Consider the following 17917-nt stretch of genomic DNA (forward strand, 5'->3'; position numbering starts at 1 on the left):
GTATCTGTTTTCTCTGGCACTTGACTCTCATGACTCGTTTGTTTTTTGTCATGTAGGCACAATAGTATCTTTTTTTTAATTGCCAATTATGATTCATCTTGTATCTTATTTCTTTTTCTGCAGGATTTACAGATTATCAGTACAGATGAAAACCAAGTATTTGTGGCTGTTCAAGAATGGTACCAGACAGACACGTATAACCTGTACCAGTCTGACCCACAGGGTGTATACTACTCCATTTTACTAGAGAACGTCAGGAGCACTAAGCAGCCGGAAGAGAATGTCCTGATAGATATTCTGGAGGTAGGGTGCTGTGCAAATATTAGAACTTTGTTGCTTTCTGTCTCTTCCCTTGTCTCTCCTACTTTATGTTGTCAGCAACTCTAATTATGAATGTAGTTAATTTTATAGTGATAACATTCTCCCCAATTTTCTAGAGTGATGAGAAGGGAGTATTGTATTACTCTAATTCTCCCTCTCTATCCTCTTCCTCCTAAAGTGTGGGTCGTTTTATAAAGACACTGTTTCCAAGGATGTGCAGGAACAAGTTTAGTATTTTTCACTTTCTTCAAATATTGGGTCTGGTGTTATTTCAAGTACTGAAGAGTCAAGCAGTAAGATTCAGTTAGCACTAGTTTATTGTGGAAGGAGGAATATAAACAGCTATGAAACTGTCTTATGTAACAAAATTTAGCTTCTAGGCAATACAACAATACTCTTTTTGGCCTTACATTTGTTTTACAGTTTGTCAGCATTTCAGATGCTGGCTGCTTTGTCTGAGAAACCAATGAATGTAATTATCAGATATTATGTAAGTCCATTCATTGAGTTTTGCTTACATCCTTTTTTTTTTTTTTTTTTAACCAGGAAGCCTTTTAGCCAATAGGGTCTCAGACCAATAGCAATTGTATGAGCCTAGTACTGGGTCTTTAACATGTTGACCTCGACAAATGAAGAGCCAACAACATTAGATTTGAGTCAGACCACAAATCCTCTTGCTTTCTGTAGGCATTTTTTCCCTAGAGGCGCTGCTGTGAGCGGAGCCATCTTTGCAAATACTCAACTCTGTATTTTAAACCTGCAGCAGTTGGCTAAAGAAAAAAGGAAAAATAGCAGTTTAGGGAAAAATTGCCATCAGTTCTCTTGTTCAGAAAGATGGTAATGACAACACTTGAATTTAATAGTCTGCTTCCTCTGGAGCTTTAAAAAATATTCTTACTAAATGCACAAGACTTCTTTGCAAAGGATTCACAGTACTCCTTAGCCTGGCAAGTAGGGTTAGGAAGGAGTTAAATGATTCTCTCTAGTATTGTAATTGGAGAGGTGAAATGATGGCTTGCTCCAAATTTTTCTAATCTCCTCTACCTTTATATAACTCCCTCTTTTTCAATAGACTGCAGTGGGACAAGGAGGTGTGACATAATTACCACCCTCCCAATTCAAGCACTGATGACTGTAGGGGGGTTCTGCAGGGAACGGAGGGTATGGAAAAAGGCCACCTTCTTCCTCTTGTGTAATCAGAGTCCCATGTGCTGATTTTAATGACAAAATATGTTTTTGCTGCTTTTTTGCTCCTGTTAGCTAGGCAGAGCCAGCACAGCTAAGAGGAAAGAAGCTGGGTTCTCGTCTCCTCCGGCATCTTCTAGAGCATGGGTTCTCAACTAAAGGCCACAAAGAGGTGTTAAGGGGTCACAACCACTCTGCTGTTCCCTTATTACTAAGGAATTGCCAGTATAGAAAAGGTTTGGGGCTACTGATCTTGAGTATTGTTTACTAAAGTCCGTTCAGTTTCACCTGTGCAAGCCCACTGAGGTTCAGGAGTTGCAAAAGTGTCACTGAGGGCAATATCTCTATTATTGGTGGTGCACAAAAAGAAGAGATCCTAGATTATTTGCAAATTCCAGATTTAGTTTGTAGAGCTGGCTTTAAAAATTACTTATAATGGAGCATATTTAATAAGGAATGATAGAGACACAGTAAACATGGAACCTTACAATGCCATTCTTACGTAGTCAATTTTCAGAAAAGAGCTGCACTGTACATGGACAAACTTCTCTGCCTACATGTAGAAAGTTTAAAACTTGCAGATCATTTCTGCAATATGGTGAAATACAATTAGTGTTTGTTTTCTCTACTAGAATGTGATGAGCAATAATATCTACAAGGGTTTTTTTTGTGTTGACTTAGTTACACTGTGCAAAGTAGTTAATAAAAATAAGGCTTTAGGGATTGCTCGGCAGTTGTGATTTTGAGTTTTTTTCTGACTTGGGATATCTTGCAGAGTGTTTCAATAGAAGTGTCTTGGAAAAAAAATCTTCAACTCGAAACACAGACAACCCTCAATGGATTAAGAATTTCTCTTTCAACTAATGTATAATTCTGCTTGAAATTTGCACAGTTTGTCTTGATTATCTTCCACTGGCCTCATTTCATCCTTTACATGTGCATCTGCTTTATAGTCTTTTAGAGATTTTCCCCTGTCTGCATTCATTTTCCTTTATATCCTTTATATCTTTTGTACAGTACATCTTTTCTTCTCTTGTTGCATATGTGCGCAGGGACTAACCTCTAAAATATATGTTGAAAAGAAAGAAAGAAGCAGGAGCATCGATTCAAAGTCAGTATGGTCTTGAAATACTGTACCAAGTGCTGTCAAAGTGAACCAGCTGCAAGCTTAGCATAGAGATCATTGCAAAACAAGTATGTTGATATCATGTTTCATGAAAAGAGTGGGAGTACTCATAAGTAAAGGTCACAGCATTGGACACTTGATTTACAGCATACTCCTATTGTGCTAGTAATTGCTTATTTAATACCCTAAACTGCAGGCCTTACTCATACATTTATTCCCCAATCATGAGACTTGGCCCCATTGATTTCAGCTGAGTGTTTGTAATATTTGCACAATTGTCCATCAGGTGGTAACTACACACACTGTATGTTGCAAATGCTGAGGCACCCTCTGTATGCTCCCCCTTCATAGTAAAATGGCACAGAAAAGTTCTGCAATAGTTACTACAGAACAGATCTGTGGTAGTTAGTATGTATCATACGGTCTAGTCATAAGAAGAAAATGACTGCTGAACAATAGGAGCTGTTGGCTGCTGAGTGCTGTTGAAAATGTGCTGCTTCACCTAGATGCCTGAACAAGAGCTGAACTCTCTTGAAAACATGGTCATTTATTTAGGTGCCTCTATGGGAGCTGCTAGGCCCTGAGATCTTGAAAATCAGGCCTCATATGACTCCCATCACCAAACTATCTGAGCACTTCACAATCTTTTTATGTATGTATCCTCACAACATCCCTGCTAGGAGAGGAAGGACAAATATTCCCATTTTACAGATGTGGAACTGAGACACAGAGAGAGAGAGCCTGAGTGACTGGCCCCTAGCAGGTCTGTAGCAAAGCAGGGCATTGAACCCACATCTCCCAAGTCTCATGCTAACACTTTAGCCGCTGGGTGATCTTTCCTGTCTGTGGGCTTTGGATCAATCCTGGATAGTCTATCACCATGCAAATTATCAGTAATAAAATAATAATTAGTATCAAATCTATACCATGTAAACAGGTCTGCTGTCCCATAAGTCTGCAGGCAGAGCTCTCATTAATGTTAATATCAGAGGGAGTTTGGAATGAGGGCAAATATACTCTTAAATATTACAGATTGAGAGGGATGAAAGAGTATGCAGAATAACAATCTCAGTGAAAATTAGCCATTCCTGATTGTACCGAGAGCTGATGACACTTATTCAAGTACAAAGCTGTAATAAATCCTCAGGTTACGTTAAGCATCCACATGTCTGCTGGAGAGAGGGAGAGAACATTTGGGCCTGAATTCAGGGAATGGCATTTAATCTGGCAAAGTGTTTTTCTTCTTGATGAAAACTTTAAAGAGTGTGATCCCAAAATCGCAGGGCAAGCTCTCGGTTTTAAAAGTCTCTCTTGCCACACACAGGAACTCTCCTTGCATCGCTGCTTCTTCTTCCTTTAGCACATCTGTGTCCCTCCATACACCCTACTCCCCAAAAAGTAACATTCTGATCCTGTTGTGCTTCCATTAGATTCTGGGCCAGGTGATTCCTCTGAGCAGGTTCTGAGAGCATAGATACCAGGAGGGATCATTATGATCATGTGGTCTGACCTCCTATATACCACAGGTCATAGAACTTCCCCAAAATAAGTCCTAGAGCAGATCTTTTAGAGAAACATCCAATCTGGATTTTAAAATTGTCAGTGACGGAGAATCCCAACTCTTGATAAATTGTTCCAGAAGCTAATTATTCTCACTTTAAAATGTGCACTTTATTTCCAGTCTGAGTTTGTCTATGTGTTATACTTTTCTCTGCTACATTGAAATGCTCATTATTAAATATTTATTCCCCACATGGGTACGTAATCAAGTCACCCCTTAATCTTCTCTTTGTTAAGATAAATAGATTGAGCTCTTTGAGTTTACTCCTGTAAGGCATGTTTTCTAATACTTTAATTATGCTCATGGCTCTTCTCTGAACCTCTCCAATTATCAACATTTTTCTTGCGTAGTTGACACAAGAAAGGGACACACTATTCCAGCAGCCATCACAGTGCCAAATATACGGGAAAAATAACATCTCTACTCCTACTCAAGATTCTCTTGTTCATGCATCCCAGGATGGCATTAGCTCTTTTTGGTCACGGTGTCAGACCGGGAGCGTCCATTCAGCTGATTATTCACTACAACCCTCATATCTTTTTCAGAGTTGCTGCTGCCCAGGATAGAATTCCCCATGGCATACTTTCCTTTTTCCTAGATGTATACGTTTACATTTAGCCGTATTAACATACGTATTGTTTGCTTCCGCCCAGTGATCCAAATCACTCTGATTCAGTAACTGCTCATCTTCATTATTTACCACTCCCCCAATTTTTGTGTCAGCTGCAAACTTTATCAGTAATGTTTTTATGTTTTCTTCCAGATCATTGATAAAATTGTTAAACAGCATAGGGCCAAGAATTGACTCCTGCCGGACCCTACTGAAAACACACCCACTCTATGATGATTCCATGTTTACAATTACATTTCATATAATTTTATTTTATATAGTTCTAGATTTTTTTATCAAAATATCGTGCAGTACCAAGTCAAATGCCTTACAGAAATCTAAGTACCAGTATATTATGTCAACACATTACCATTATCAACTAAATTTGTAATCTCCTAAAAAAAAAAGTATCAAGTTAGTTTGAGAGGCTCTATTTTCCATAAATCCATGTTGTTGCATTAATTACAATACCCTTCTTTAATTCTTTATTAATCAAATCTCTTATCAGCCCCTCCATTTTCTTACCTGGGATCAGTGTCAAGCTAACAGACCTGTAAAGACCTGTGCCATCCCATTTACCCTTTTTAAAAATTGGCACAACATTAGCTTTCTTCCAGTCTTCTGGAAGTTCTCCAGTACTGTAAGACTTACTTAAAATCAACATTAATAGTCCAGCAAGCTCATTAGCTAGCTCTTTTAAAACTCCTGAATGTAGTTTATCCAGACCTGCTGATTTAAAAATGTCTGATTTTAGTAGCTGCTGTTTAACATCCTCCTGAGATACTAGTGGAGGGTTGTCAACATCACATGATGAGACCATATCATCTTTTTTCCTCCAAATACAGAACAGAAATATTTATTGAACACTTCTGCCTTTTTTGCATTATTATTGATAATTCTATCATTTCCACCAGTACCATAGTTGAGATTTGTTTTGTTCCTAATACATTTAAAAACTCCTTATTGTCCTTAATTCTGCTGGCCATAGATTTCTCCTTGTGTCCGTAGGCTTCCCCTAGCAATTTTCTGCAATTCCTAACTTCTGATTTATATTCATTACTATCAACTTTCCCTTTCTTTTGTTAAATATTGTTTTTTTGTTTTGTTTTGTTTTAAACTGCCTTTGCTTCCCTGCTAAATCAATTTGGGTTTTTTAACCAGTATGGCCTTCTTTCCTGATTGTGGGATTGTGTCTGAAATCAATGGTTCAGGAGCCAGATTAGTGATCAGCATTACCCAAAAGAGCCACAGTCGTTTGCTGCACATTGATCTCTTTCTTTCTTTTCCTTTTACTATGAATTTTTATTGGAAAAGTTTTCATAGACATTTTAAAAGAACAAAAGCCAAATATAAAACCCAAGAAATTAAATGAACATAGCTCTGTTCATCTAGCTTGCCCCCATAGTCTTTAATTATAGTACCCAATCACACTCACTTCCTATTGAAGGATGGAGCGCATAATAACTAAACTAAACAAATGTCTAGGGTCGGCCCTGAGCTGGAGTAAAATAGCATAGCTGTATTTATTTGGCTGGCTTTTAGTCATACCCCATCAACTCCACACAGGGGGACATTAAGGACTACCACAGTTTCACATGCACTGACCTCTGAGAATCATGGTTGCTGTATGTGTAGCTGAAATGGACATGAATGTTCTTCCCCCTTCTTAAGCTCCATACATTTATTACGTTTGTAATGTATTTGCTATTTAACTTGCACAGAATTTTTTGGAGTGTTTTGGTTATTCAATAACATTTTATTGTCTGGAAAATAATTCATCTTCATTAGTTCCCAATATATCCTGCAGAATGCCTAGCAGTACTGAAAGCACCCACTTACTTCTTGTTGTACAGTGTGACACATCTCATAAAATCAGTGACAAACACAGTGTAATAATCATAAATGTACACCAAGCACAACACAATTCCTAACAGGCCCCAAAATAGCATAACCAGGTTGAGCACAGTATACCACAGTGCTTTACTGTGGCTCACTGTCCAAGTGCCCTTTCAAAGCCTTCTTGAGCTGTACAGCTCTATGTTGAGCTCTTCAAATAGCCTTTGGTAGTGGCTGTTCAAACTCAGCAGACAGCTGCTCCACCTCTGCGCTCAACCCCCACAGCAACTTTTCCCCCCTTGCTTCACAAATATTATGCAGGACACAACCGATGGCTATAGCCATTGGGATGTTTTTTTCACGCAGGTCCAATCTAGTGAGTAGACAATGTCAGCATCCCTTCAGTCTACCAACAGCAGGTGCTTTTATGCACCTGCTGAATTTGTAATTGAATATTTTCTTGATGGTTTTGAGGTGACCAGTGTATGGCTTCGTGAGCCAGGGGAGCAAGGGGTAGGCTGGATCCCCCAGGATCACTATTGGCATTTCCACATCATCAGTGTTAATCTGCTGATCAGGAAAGAAGGTCCCTGTTTGTAGCTTTCTGAACAGTCCTGTATTCTTAAAGATGTGCGTGTCATGCACCTTCCTTGACCAGCCAATGCTGATGTCGCTGAAGCATCCCCAGCGTTCCACAAACACTTGCAAAACCATAGAAAAGTAGCCTTTTCTGTTGATGTACTCTGTGGCAAGTTGGTTTTTGGGGTTATGCATGCCATCTATTGCCCCACCACATTTCAAGAATCCCATAGCTGCAAATCCCTCTACTATCTCCTGCACATTCCTGAGAGTCTCAGTCCCACGCAGCAGAAGACAATTAATGGCCCTGCACACCTGCATGAAAACAGCCTCCACAGTGGATTTTACAATTCCAAAATGTTATCCCACTGATCAGTAAGCAATCTGGTGTTGCAAGCTTCCACAGTGCAATTGCCACTTGTTTCTGTGCTGTCAGTGCAGCTGTGATTCTGGGCTCTGGCACTGAAGGGCTGGGACAAGCTTGGTATACAAATCCAAGAGTGTGGCCTTGCACATCTGAAAGTGCTGCAGCCACTGCTTGCCATCCCAAGACTGCATTGCAATGCGATCCCATCACTCAGTGCTCATTCCTCAGGCCCAGAAGTGAGGCTCCACCATCTGCAGCTGCTCTGTGAATACCACCAACAAACTTGAATTGGTTCTTGCTATGTCCTGCAGCAGTCTGTCCTCACAAAATCATCACAGTTCTTGCTGAATCAGTTCTTCTTGTGGCTCTGCAAATACCGGAGGATCATGCATCCTGTGCTTGCAATGCTCATGGCAGTAGTACAGAGCTGTGCAGGCTCTATGCTTCTGTCGGAGATGGCAGACAGTGAGGAGGGCAGTGCAGGTTTGTGAAATTTTGGGAAAATTATGGGAGATAGATGACATTATTGGATGGACAAAGTTGCATGCTGGGAAGTTGACCCCTTGCTCTCAGTCACCCCTGCGTGATTTGTTCTGCCCCACCATGGATTGCCAAAACTTCCCAAAAGAGAGTGCACTGGATGGTGCTGAGTTGCACATTGGGATACTCGCCCATAGTGCACTGCAGTGTGCATTGACACAACCACTCCTGGTGAGTATGCACAGTGACGACTCAAGGAGCCACGTATGCCAGCAATATAGTAACTGTGGCAGCTTCATGCCAACGTAACTTGCATTGGCAAAAGTTTGTAGTATAGACATGCCCTTAATGTCTTGAAATATGTTCAGAAACCAAAAGCACCAAGTGTTGCAGTTTTTTTAAATGTCCATTCTCTTCCCTTTTAAGAGTAAGTAAGTATCTGGAATATTGAGTTTATAAGGAACTTCTAAACCAGGAATGATCTATGCTGAAGAAGTGTTTGCAGGCTGGTCATTAACCCTCTTAATTTTATGCTCCAGGTCAGAGGCGTTAAAGGAGTCTTTCTGGCCAATCAAAAAATCGATGGGAAAGTTACAACTCTAATAACCTACAACAAAGGCCGTGACTGGGACTATCTGACCCCTCCAATCTCTGATATGAATGGTAAACCAACTAACTGCAAACCTGTAAGTGGTTCCTTTTAATGACTCCTACGTTTTGTCCAGTGTGCACAAGAACTATTCGTATAATATGCTGATATATAAATAAGTGAACAGTAGTTAAATCATCTCAAGCACCTAGTACCAAGCTATATTCTCCTCTAATTTACACTGGATGTAGATGTATGTGTTCTCTATAACCGTGCACCTTCACAAGTTATTGGGCCAAATTAATCTCTGGTTGTTCCATCTGCAGCATCGCACCTTCTTATGTTAGGGCTTAATTTGACTTGTATGGGACAAGTGTGCTCTAATTTGCCTACCATGCATCCTGATCCAAGGCAATCAGTCATTTATTATTAATTATTTTACACAGCAAGGAGCTTGTCTGGGAATAAGAGCACTTCATCAACAGGATTAAAAATATGAATACCTTTTATTTCTGTTTTTGCATTGTATTATTTTATCTTAAAATACAATTACCCTATTATGCGTGAGGGGGGAGTTACACAGTTGCCTGGAAATGTAAATCAAATGGCTGTCAAAACCCCTTTTCTTTTTGTGAATGGACGTTATTACAGTTTACGTGTCCCAGCTACCCACAACATTTTGGATTTTTTGTTGAGACAGCACTGACAAGCAGATCCCCTGTGTCTTTCTCACAGGCTCTCTGCTCCACTGGACTCTTAGATCTCTGCATTGGGGGCAAAATATACGTCTGTAGTCAGGGGGACAGACTAATCTTTATCCCTCTCTGCATAGTAGGAATAAAAGACTGAGACTGAGGGAGATGTTGACTCACTTCAGAAGACTGAGCTACAGCAATACATGGTTCATGCTACAGGGCTTGATCCAAAGCCCACTGAAATCAGTGGAAGACTCCCATTGACTTCAGTGGGCTTTGAATCAGGGTCTCAGTCCTCACTTAGGGTGTGATCTTGCTCCCATTAACTTTAGTGGGAGGACTATTGAGCTCCATGTACCACTGTGGAAAGAGCAGAAAGCAGTAAGTTAATTAACCAGAGATTCGATCAAGCTCACTCCAAAAACGTCATTTAAAAATATTTTTCATATAATGATTTTTTTCCTGACAGAAGATGTTTCAGTAGAAATAGTTGTTTTTAATCTAATTCTCTTTTAGCTGATAAATGCATAAAGGCAGCCCAGGGATGATGATAACCAACAACAACAAATAAATCTTTGGTGCGTTTTATTGCTTCTTCAAAAGATCCAAGCAGTCACTCTGTCACAAAGTTATTTTGTGCTATAATTTCACACTGTCTCTGTCTGAATTGCAGACCTTGTTTTAAGGCCATGGAAATATACAGAGCCAGGGTAATTGGTTCCCCCTAGATACATCACACTAATATTTTATTCTGGACCTTGCCATGTGAAATTCAGTCACTTCCCCGTTTTTGTAAGGCAGTTGTCACTGCATGCTAGTTTCTGATTGTGCATTAATTACCAAAGTAGCAGAACTGCTGTTAACAGCTTGTAAAATACCGTGTTCTTCCTCTTATCCTTAAAGCCTGATTGCCATCTTCATCTCCATCTCCGCTGGGCAGACAATCCATATGTGTCAGGAACAGTCCATACCAAGGACACTGCACCTGGGCTCATAATGGGCGCAGGTAAATGCACGAAATTGCTTTTTTTCCCCAAAACGTTGTTTCTTGTGAATCACATTTAGTCTCATGAAGAATAATATATTGACTGTATTATAAACATTGCCCTAGTGCAGTTGCGACTGAATACCACTGATTTTAGGGAATTTGACTGGTCAAATGTGATTGGTCAAATTGTTGAAATGGAGGTAATCAACCTTTCTGCTGGGTAGCCTGCAGGGATTGGAAAGAATTATTTATCCCAAGATGTCACAAGTGGACAGGTGCATTGTGTGTATCTAACTATCTATCTGTCATTTATGGCCCCCATTACCATTGTGTCTGAGTCCCTCACAATCTTTATTCTAGCAGCCCTGTATTTATTCTAACAGCTCTGTGAAGTAGGGAAGTGCTGTCATCCCTATTTTCCATGCGGGGGAGTGAGGCACAGGGAGTCTAAGTGACTTGCCCAAGGTCACACGGGAAGTCTATGCTGGAGCAGTGAATTGACTCTAGGTCTTCCAAGTCTTTGGCAATTGTCCTAACCACTGGTCTAGCCTACTCTCTTCATATTTATATAGTGAAATGTTTCATCTTGTTTTGCAGGATCGTGTACTAGCCACTGAGACCATTGTTGTAATCTAGTATGGCAAATCTTTTTTTTTTCTTTACACTTAATGCACATATAATTATCTTACAGTATTTATTAACTTCTTTATCCATGACAAGGCAGGTATGAGAGATAAGGTGAAAGTGGCTATTGCAGCAGCGTGTTGGAGTCAGGTTTGGATTCTCTGTCATGCCACGTGTACTCATATTGCATCAGAGCAGTGGTCTCCAAACTTTTTACCTTGTGACCCACCTTACCCCTGTCTGCACCCTTCCCACGGAGCCGGAAGTGGGGCCATAGGTCCTGGAGGGGGCCGATGCTGGGGCCACAGCTTGGGGTAGGAGTGTGCAGCTGCGGCCGGGGGAGGGGCCCCAGGCATGGGGCAGGCAGCCGGGACTCCGGGTACGGGGCAGGCAACCAGGGCCCGGACCAAGTGTGGAGCTGGGCACCATTCCCTCCCTGGCCCCTTTGGGGGCTGGTCCAGGCCCCAGCTGCGCCCCCTGAATGTTACTCCACATCCCCCTAGGGGGGCGCTCCCCACAGATTGAAGACCTCTGCATTAGAGAGAAGTGACTAACTACCTGTAACATATAAAATCCCCATAGATATGCTGGCCAATCAATATAAAAAATGTCCATATAAATATGCTTTGTTTTTTACCTTTGTCACTCAACAATTCAGTTCCTCTGAATGTCATGTTTCTTCTTCTTCAAGTTATTGAGACATCAGGTTTGAGCTGCAACATCAGCTTATCAGTTTATTTAGGTTTTATTTTCTTATTTTTGTGTCTCATGTTACATTTAAATTAAACACACACGTGCACACACACACAGCTGCTCTGTTTGGAAAAAATATGTTTTCTCATCGTTCTTGGGTGTTCTGTCTCAGTTTATACCAGTGGAAGGTTTGACACCATCAGTTTCTTTGATAAACTCTGGCAGATGGCATACACCTTCCAAAACAAAATGTAATTGCTAATTATTGTTTAAATTGTCCTGTGGCTACTGAGATGAAAACTGTGGTGAAATCCTACCCCACTGAAGTCAATTGGAGTTTTTCCATTGACTTATGAAGCCAAGATTTCACCCAATGTCTTTAAACTTCACTTTTCTATAAAATATCCAAATTAGGTTTTTTTAAGTTACATGCATGTATCTTGGCATTTTTTAAAAGAAAAACAACAACTTCCTTTGTGGGCAGACATTATAGAACAGTATCATAAATCTATTCTATTGTATTCTGTTCCTTTATATGTATGATGCCCTCATCACCGTAGTATCTGAGCACCTTCCAGCAGTGCATGAAGCAGTGTGACAAATATTGGTTACATGTGGTTCATTCTTTCTCTCAGCCTCTCCCTCTGTGTGCACTGTTGTGTTTGGATTTGGTAGGGTTGTTTTTGTTTATTTTTAAAAGGTGGGTTTATATCAGGAAAGGCTAAAGAAGTGTACCTTGCCCTTGGAGTAGAAGGTGGTGAGGCTAGTCTGAGAGCAGCCCCTGAGAAAGCTCTGTCTCCTGCAGGGATGAGCTGTATTCTTGTGTTAAAAAGTTCTCTTGTGCCTGAGGAGTACAGTTGTCAATCACAGTCCTCATCAAGGCATTTTAGGCAATCTTTTAGATCTCCTGGGCCCAAGCCTGTGAGAGCTTTGAAGATATGGACCAAGACCGTGAACTAGACTTGATTGAGTCTAGTTCAAATTAAAATGCTTTCCAAACTATGGGGCTATCCCTAATAACCCTTACCCATGGGAGTAGTCCTTACTCCAAGGAGTAGTCCCACTGAAGTCTGTAGGGCTATTCTTGTGAATAAGGACTTTTCCATGGTTAGCAGTTTGGAAGAGTTGGCTCTAAGTGCAAACAGGAGTCAATCCGCATCTGAAATACAGCTGTCTGTGGCAGCACAAGGGAGCAGCCAGGTACACAGCTGGCAGACATCTCTCTACAAAACAACATGGGGTGGGAGAGGAGGAAAGTTTGGCCAAGAACACTGGGGCAGACCTATATGCTGACAGAATGTGCCATGGAATCATTGATGTCCAAGTCAACCAGGGAGAAAATCTTGGTTTTTGAGGCCTCTTCTGAAAGCCCCCTTACCCAGCAAACTACTTGCACCAGGGAAGAGGAAAGGCCGAGTCAAATAACATGTATTACCTTGGTGTTGAGTCTTTCAAACCTGGTGCACGTAAGTGATGAAATGAGAGGTGTTCAGTCTTATCTGGGAAACTTGGTACAATAAACACACACTTCTCACCAGACATTTTTTACACCCAGAGACAGCCTGTATTTCCTTTGGGGCTTGGTCAGAATTGATGAACATATGCAAATCAGTAGGGGTAGTGAGTGTTTCAGCATGTATGAGAATCAGTGCCTTTGGGCCACATCATGCTCTGAATGAAATAAATGGGAATTTTACCATTATATTCAATGAGAGAAGGAGTAGGATGTTGGTGTGCAAATCACAGGGCTCAGGATATTGAACTGTACATTTATTTTAATTTCAAATAATTATAATTAAATAGAGAACAGCATTAATACCTAGAATGCTTGGGACAGAGACATTAATAGGATGTTAACATTGCATCTTTTAAGCCCCAGCATTTGTAATTTACAGAATGAAAATTCTACTGTATTAAAATTTCATAAATAGTTCTGGGAAATAAATATTGTTAGTATTTAATTGTATGTAAATTGTGCAGACACAATATTAAATTTAATAGCGGCACATTAAAACACTATTTTAAATAACTAGTCTTCTCCCTTTAAGGAATGTAATAGGATTTTACATTTACATTTGATTTTACTGCATTTTAATCTCGGCAAAAGCTTCTATGGTATAAGCTATTCAACGTGGGCCAATTGATGTGTAAATTTTTACGTTCAGCCTCAAACCTGTAAAGGATTCTTCTGTGAAAAATGCTAAGAGAAGAGTAAATTTTCAGATTCCAGTTTACTGACTTTCTGTTCTTAGCCTCTTTTCCAGTTAATAAATCAAGCAAATAGTACATATTGCACTCTTGAACAAATTGCAGAGGTTAATTAAAATATATATTGAGTACTTCAGCTGCTGTACAGAATGGTTAAGTTACTCTTTGTCACCTCTGGCCCAGATGTGCTGTATATGTTGTATTAAAGTTCATGTCTTCATGCATAGAGATTGTATGTTATGACACCATTGCAGTAAAGGAAAAAAGAACAGGCAGATGTTTGACTTTTACTGACACACACAGATTCTGGGGAACCCTCAGGGTTCTCCAGATTTTCTTGCCCCGCACCCTCCCACTATAAAACAATAACTTCAAATTGCCAAACAAACACCACTTGGCTGGGGCAGGGCCATTTGACCAAAAAATAGTTTTGCCTTATTGCTCTATGATGTGACTATTAGTTTTGAAATAAAAAACTATTGGCTGGCTAGCCGTTGCTTGAAACAAATCACATGATTATGTGTTAGACATTACAGAAACATCTGGAAGAGGATATGCATGATATTATGCGAAATTTGGTGGGGGGGACACCCCATATTTGAAGAATTTAAACCTATCCCATTCTGGGTTGCATTTGGGTACCCATTTCTTTGCATTGAAGCATGTCTTTCATAATGTAGACAAGAAAAAGATTTGAAAATTAATTAATTAAATAAATGATTACGTAACACACGATAATGAATGGAAAATGTATTACTGAAAAAGTTAAAACGGCATGAAAATAAAATAAACAAAAAGGTCACACACTGACTTGGGTCATAGAAGGGGTGTCAACAATGCTCTGAGTAACACTAAGTTTTAAATTGTGTAAGAAGAATAGAAACTAAAATTGAGGGAATTCACTTGACGTAATTCAAGATAGTGGGCAGGACTATTGGTATACCTTTTTGATTGGCTGAGAAAGATTCACATGATCTTATAATGACAGGTTTCAGAGTAGCAGCCGTGTTAGTCTGTATCCACAAAAAGAACAGGAGTACTTGTGGCACCTTAAAGACTAACAAATTTATTAGAGCATAAGTTTTCATGAGCTACAGCTCACTTTATCAGATGCATAGAATGGAACACATAGTAAGATATATATATACAGATAAGTTGGAAGTTACCATACAAACTGAGAGGCTAATTAGTTAAGATGAGCTATTATCAGCAGGAGAAAAAAACTTTTGTAGCGATAATCAAGATGGCCCATTTAGACAGTTGACAAGAAGATGTGAGGATACTTAGTTTAAGGAAGGTTTCAGAGTAACAGCCTTTTGTAGTGGTAAACATCCATTTTTTCATGCTTTGTGCGTATAAAAGATCTTCTATACTTTCCACAGTATGCATCCGATGAAGTGAGCTGTAGCTCACGAAGGCTTATGCTCAAATAAATTGGTTAGTCTCTAAGGTGCCACAAGTACTCCTTTTCTTTTAGCTTAAGGAAGTAGATTCAATATGTGTAATGACCCAGCCACTCCCAGTCTTTATTCAAACCCAAGTTAATGATATCTAGTTTGCATATTAATTCAAGCTCAGCAGTTTCTTGTTGGAGTCTCTTTTTGAAGCTTTTCTGTTGCAAAATTGCCACCCTTAAATCTTTTACTGAGTGGCCACAGAGGTTGAAGTATTCTCCTGCTGGTTTTTGAATGTTATGATTCCTGATGTCAGATATCTTTCCATTTATTCTTTTGCATAGAGACTGTCCGGTTTGGCCAATGTACATGGCAGAGGGGCATTGCTGGCACATGATGGTATATATCACATTGGTAGATGTGCAGGTGAACGAGCCCCTCATGGCATGGCTAATGTGATTAGGTCCTGTGATGGTGTCACTTGAATAAATATGTGGACAGAGTTGGCGTTGGGCTTTGTTGCAAGGATAGGTTCCTGGGTTAGTGTTTTTGTTGTGTGGTATGTGGTTGCTGGTGAGTATTTGCTTCAGGTTGGGGGGCTGTCTGTAAGTGAGGACTGGCCTGTCACACCAGGGCTGTGGAAGACCAAGTTTGAATTCTTGCTGAGGAGCACGGATTTGATCCCAGGTCTCCCCTTTCCCAGTGAGTGCCCTAATCACCAGGCAGTTCTGGCCTGGGTCTCTCGCCATCTCTCCTGTTGATGCTGTTCCACTTTGTATAAAGTACTTGAATAGCGGGTCTCCTGTGTCCCCAGTGAGTGCACTAACCAATGGCCTAAAAGTTATGACACAATTAGCACTATATCTTTCGGTTATTTTGCAAAGCTAGGCCTTAAAAATGCCCAGAAATAAATATTTTTTTTGACCTAAAACAGACTTTTTGATTTGCCAAAATTTTTCACCAATTTTTGGGTTCCGGTCAAACTGAATTTTTTTTATTTGTTTTTCTTTTAACAATGGCCACCAAACTGAAAAATGAGTTATTTTCCCAGCTCTACTGATTACCTCATGTAAGGGTAGGTGTTCCAAGCCAGTATAAAGGGCAGTGTGAAAGAAAGCATGGAGATGAGAAAAGGAGACAGACTGGTGACGCTGAGATGCTGGCAGAGTGAAGTGAGTGGGGGCTATGGGAGAAGAGGGAAAATCAGAAGCTATGATACGAAACAGTACCATGAGCTAGAGCAGGGGTTCTCAACCTTTCTCTTTCTGAACACTCCTCCCCCAAACATGCTATAAAAGTTTCACGTACCACCAGTGCCTCCTCCCCCGAACATGCTATAAAAACTTCACATACCTCCAGTTTTTCTGCATATAAAAGTCAGGGCTGGCATTAGTGGGTAGCAAGCAGGGCAATTGCCTGTGGCCCCACGCCACAGGGCCCCACATGAAGCTAAGTTGCTCAGGCTTCAGCTTCAGCCCCAAGTGGCGGGGCTTGGCACATGGTGGAGGTGCGGCTTTCTGCCCTGGGCCCCAGCAAGTCTAACACTGGCCTTGCTTGGCAGACCCCCTGAAACCTGCTCATGGCCCCCACGAGGGCCCTGGATCCTTGGTTTAGAAATGCTGAGCTGGAGGAGATTTGTGAAGAGCCTTTCAAGATCAGGGCAAAGTTTGAACTTGGTGAAGAAAGCCAAGAGAGAGGTGACTGACCAATGAGGGAAGATCGTGAACTTCACAGCAGCTACATGGAGCTTCAGAATTTGCTTGGGATTTTTTTTAACAGAACTTTTCAGATTGTAGCTCTTCAATATTTTTTCAGTTGTGTTGCTTTATAATGTCTTTCACTTCATCCTTCTCTCTCATGTGTTGGCTTCTTTTCCTGGGGCTGTTCACAATTTGGCTATTTCTCACTTTCTGTGTCACTTGATTGCACTGGCTGCTATTATGCACATTTTTTGTTGCTTTCTCTTGATTGCTACACTTATTATGCATATGGTTCATTAATGGTTGCGCTCAGTTGGAGGTTGGAAGTGTTCAAGACACTTTGACTGCTGGTGAAATCCTTATTGTGTTGCTGTGTCTGATTTTTCACTCTATCTTTGTCTCTATATTTTCAGAGTTTCTTTAATTTGAGGGGTTTGTTCAGTTAGTTTTACCTGATTATCTATTGTTGTAAATTGGTTTATATTTTGTAGTGTTGTTAGGCAAACTTCTGGCACTGTGTAGCTGGCTGGTCTTGTCTAGCAGGTTTCTTTATGCAGTCGGAGACTTGACTTTGAAAAGATATATAAAGGGAACGTAGTTCCCATGAGAAATGCTGCATTGACAGCAGTGGAAATTTAAGTCACTTATAAATCCACAGAACAGGTGCAGTACACCCAGCAGCAATCATGTTTCCCTGTATGCATCACCTACATGTCTCTTAACTCTGACCTGGAGAAGACCTAGGGCTTGTCTGTGCTGCCCTGCAGTTTGGACAATGGGGGTGTGAATAGCAGTGGGCACCAAAGTACTGTAACTCCTGCATGTAGATGCTGCAGATGCAGGCTAAAAGATTCCTAGTTCACATTAACATAGTCCACAGCTGAAAAGGTTCATTCCTTTTCCCAGTGCAATACATCGCCTCTCTGCCAAGCATGTAAGCAAGAGCACCATTGGTGGCCAT

General features: G+C 40.5%; 1 protein-coding gene across 4 annotated transcripts in view; it reads left to right on the top strand.

Moving 5' to 3' along the window:
* Nucleotides 1-17917, top strand: part of SORCS2 (sortilin related VPS10 domain containing receptor 2) — an 807861-nt gene that overhangs the window by 706247 nt on the left and 83697 nt on the right. For all 4 annotated transcript variants that reach the window (XM_043544690.1, XM_043544691.1, XM_043544692.1 and 1 more), the window contains exons 9-11: nucleotides 124-303; nucleotides 8605-8751; nucleotides 10253-10355. In XM_043544690.1, the coding sequence (XP_043400625.1) occupies nucleotides 124-303; nucleotides 8605-8751; nucleotides 10253-10355 (430 nt within the window). The remainder of the gene's footprint in view (nucleotides 1-123; nucleotides 304-8604; nucleotides 8752-10252; nucleotides 10356-17917) is intronic.

The sequence above is a fragment of the Chelonia mydas genome, chromosome 4 (assembly GCF_015237465.2).
Source record: "Chelonia mydas isolate rCheMyd1 chromosome 4, rCheMyd1.pri.v2, whole genome shotgun sequence".
Classification (NCBI taxonomy): Eukaryota; Metazoa; Chordata; order Testudines; family Cheloniidae; genus Chelonia; species Chelonia mydas.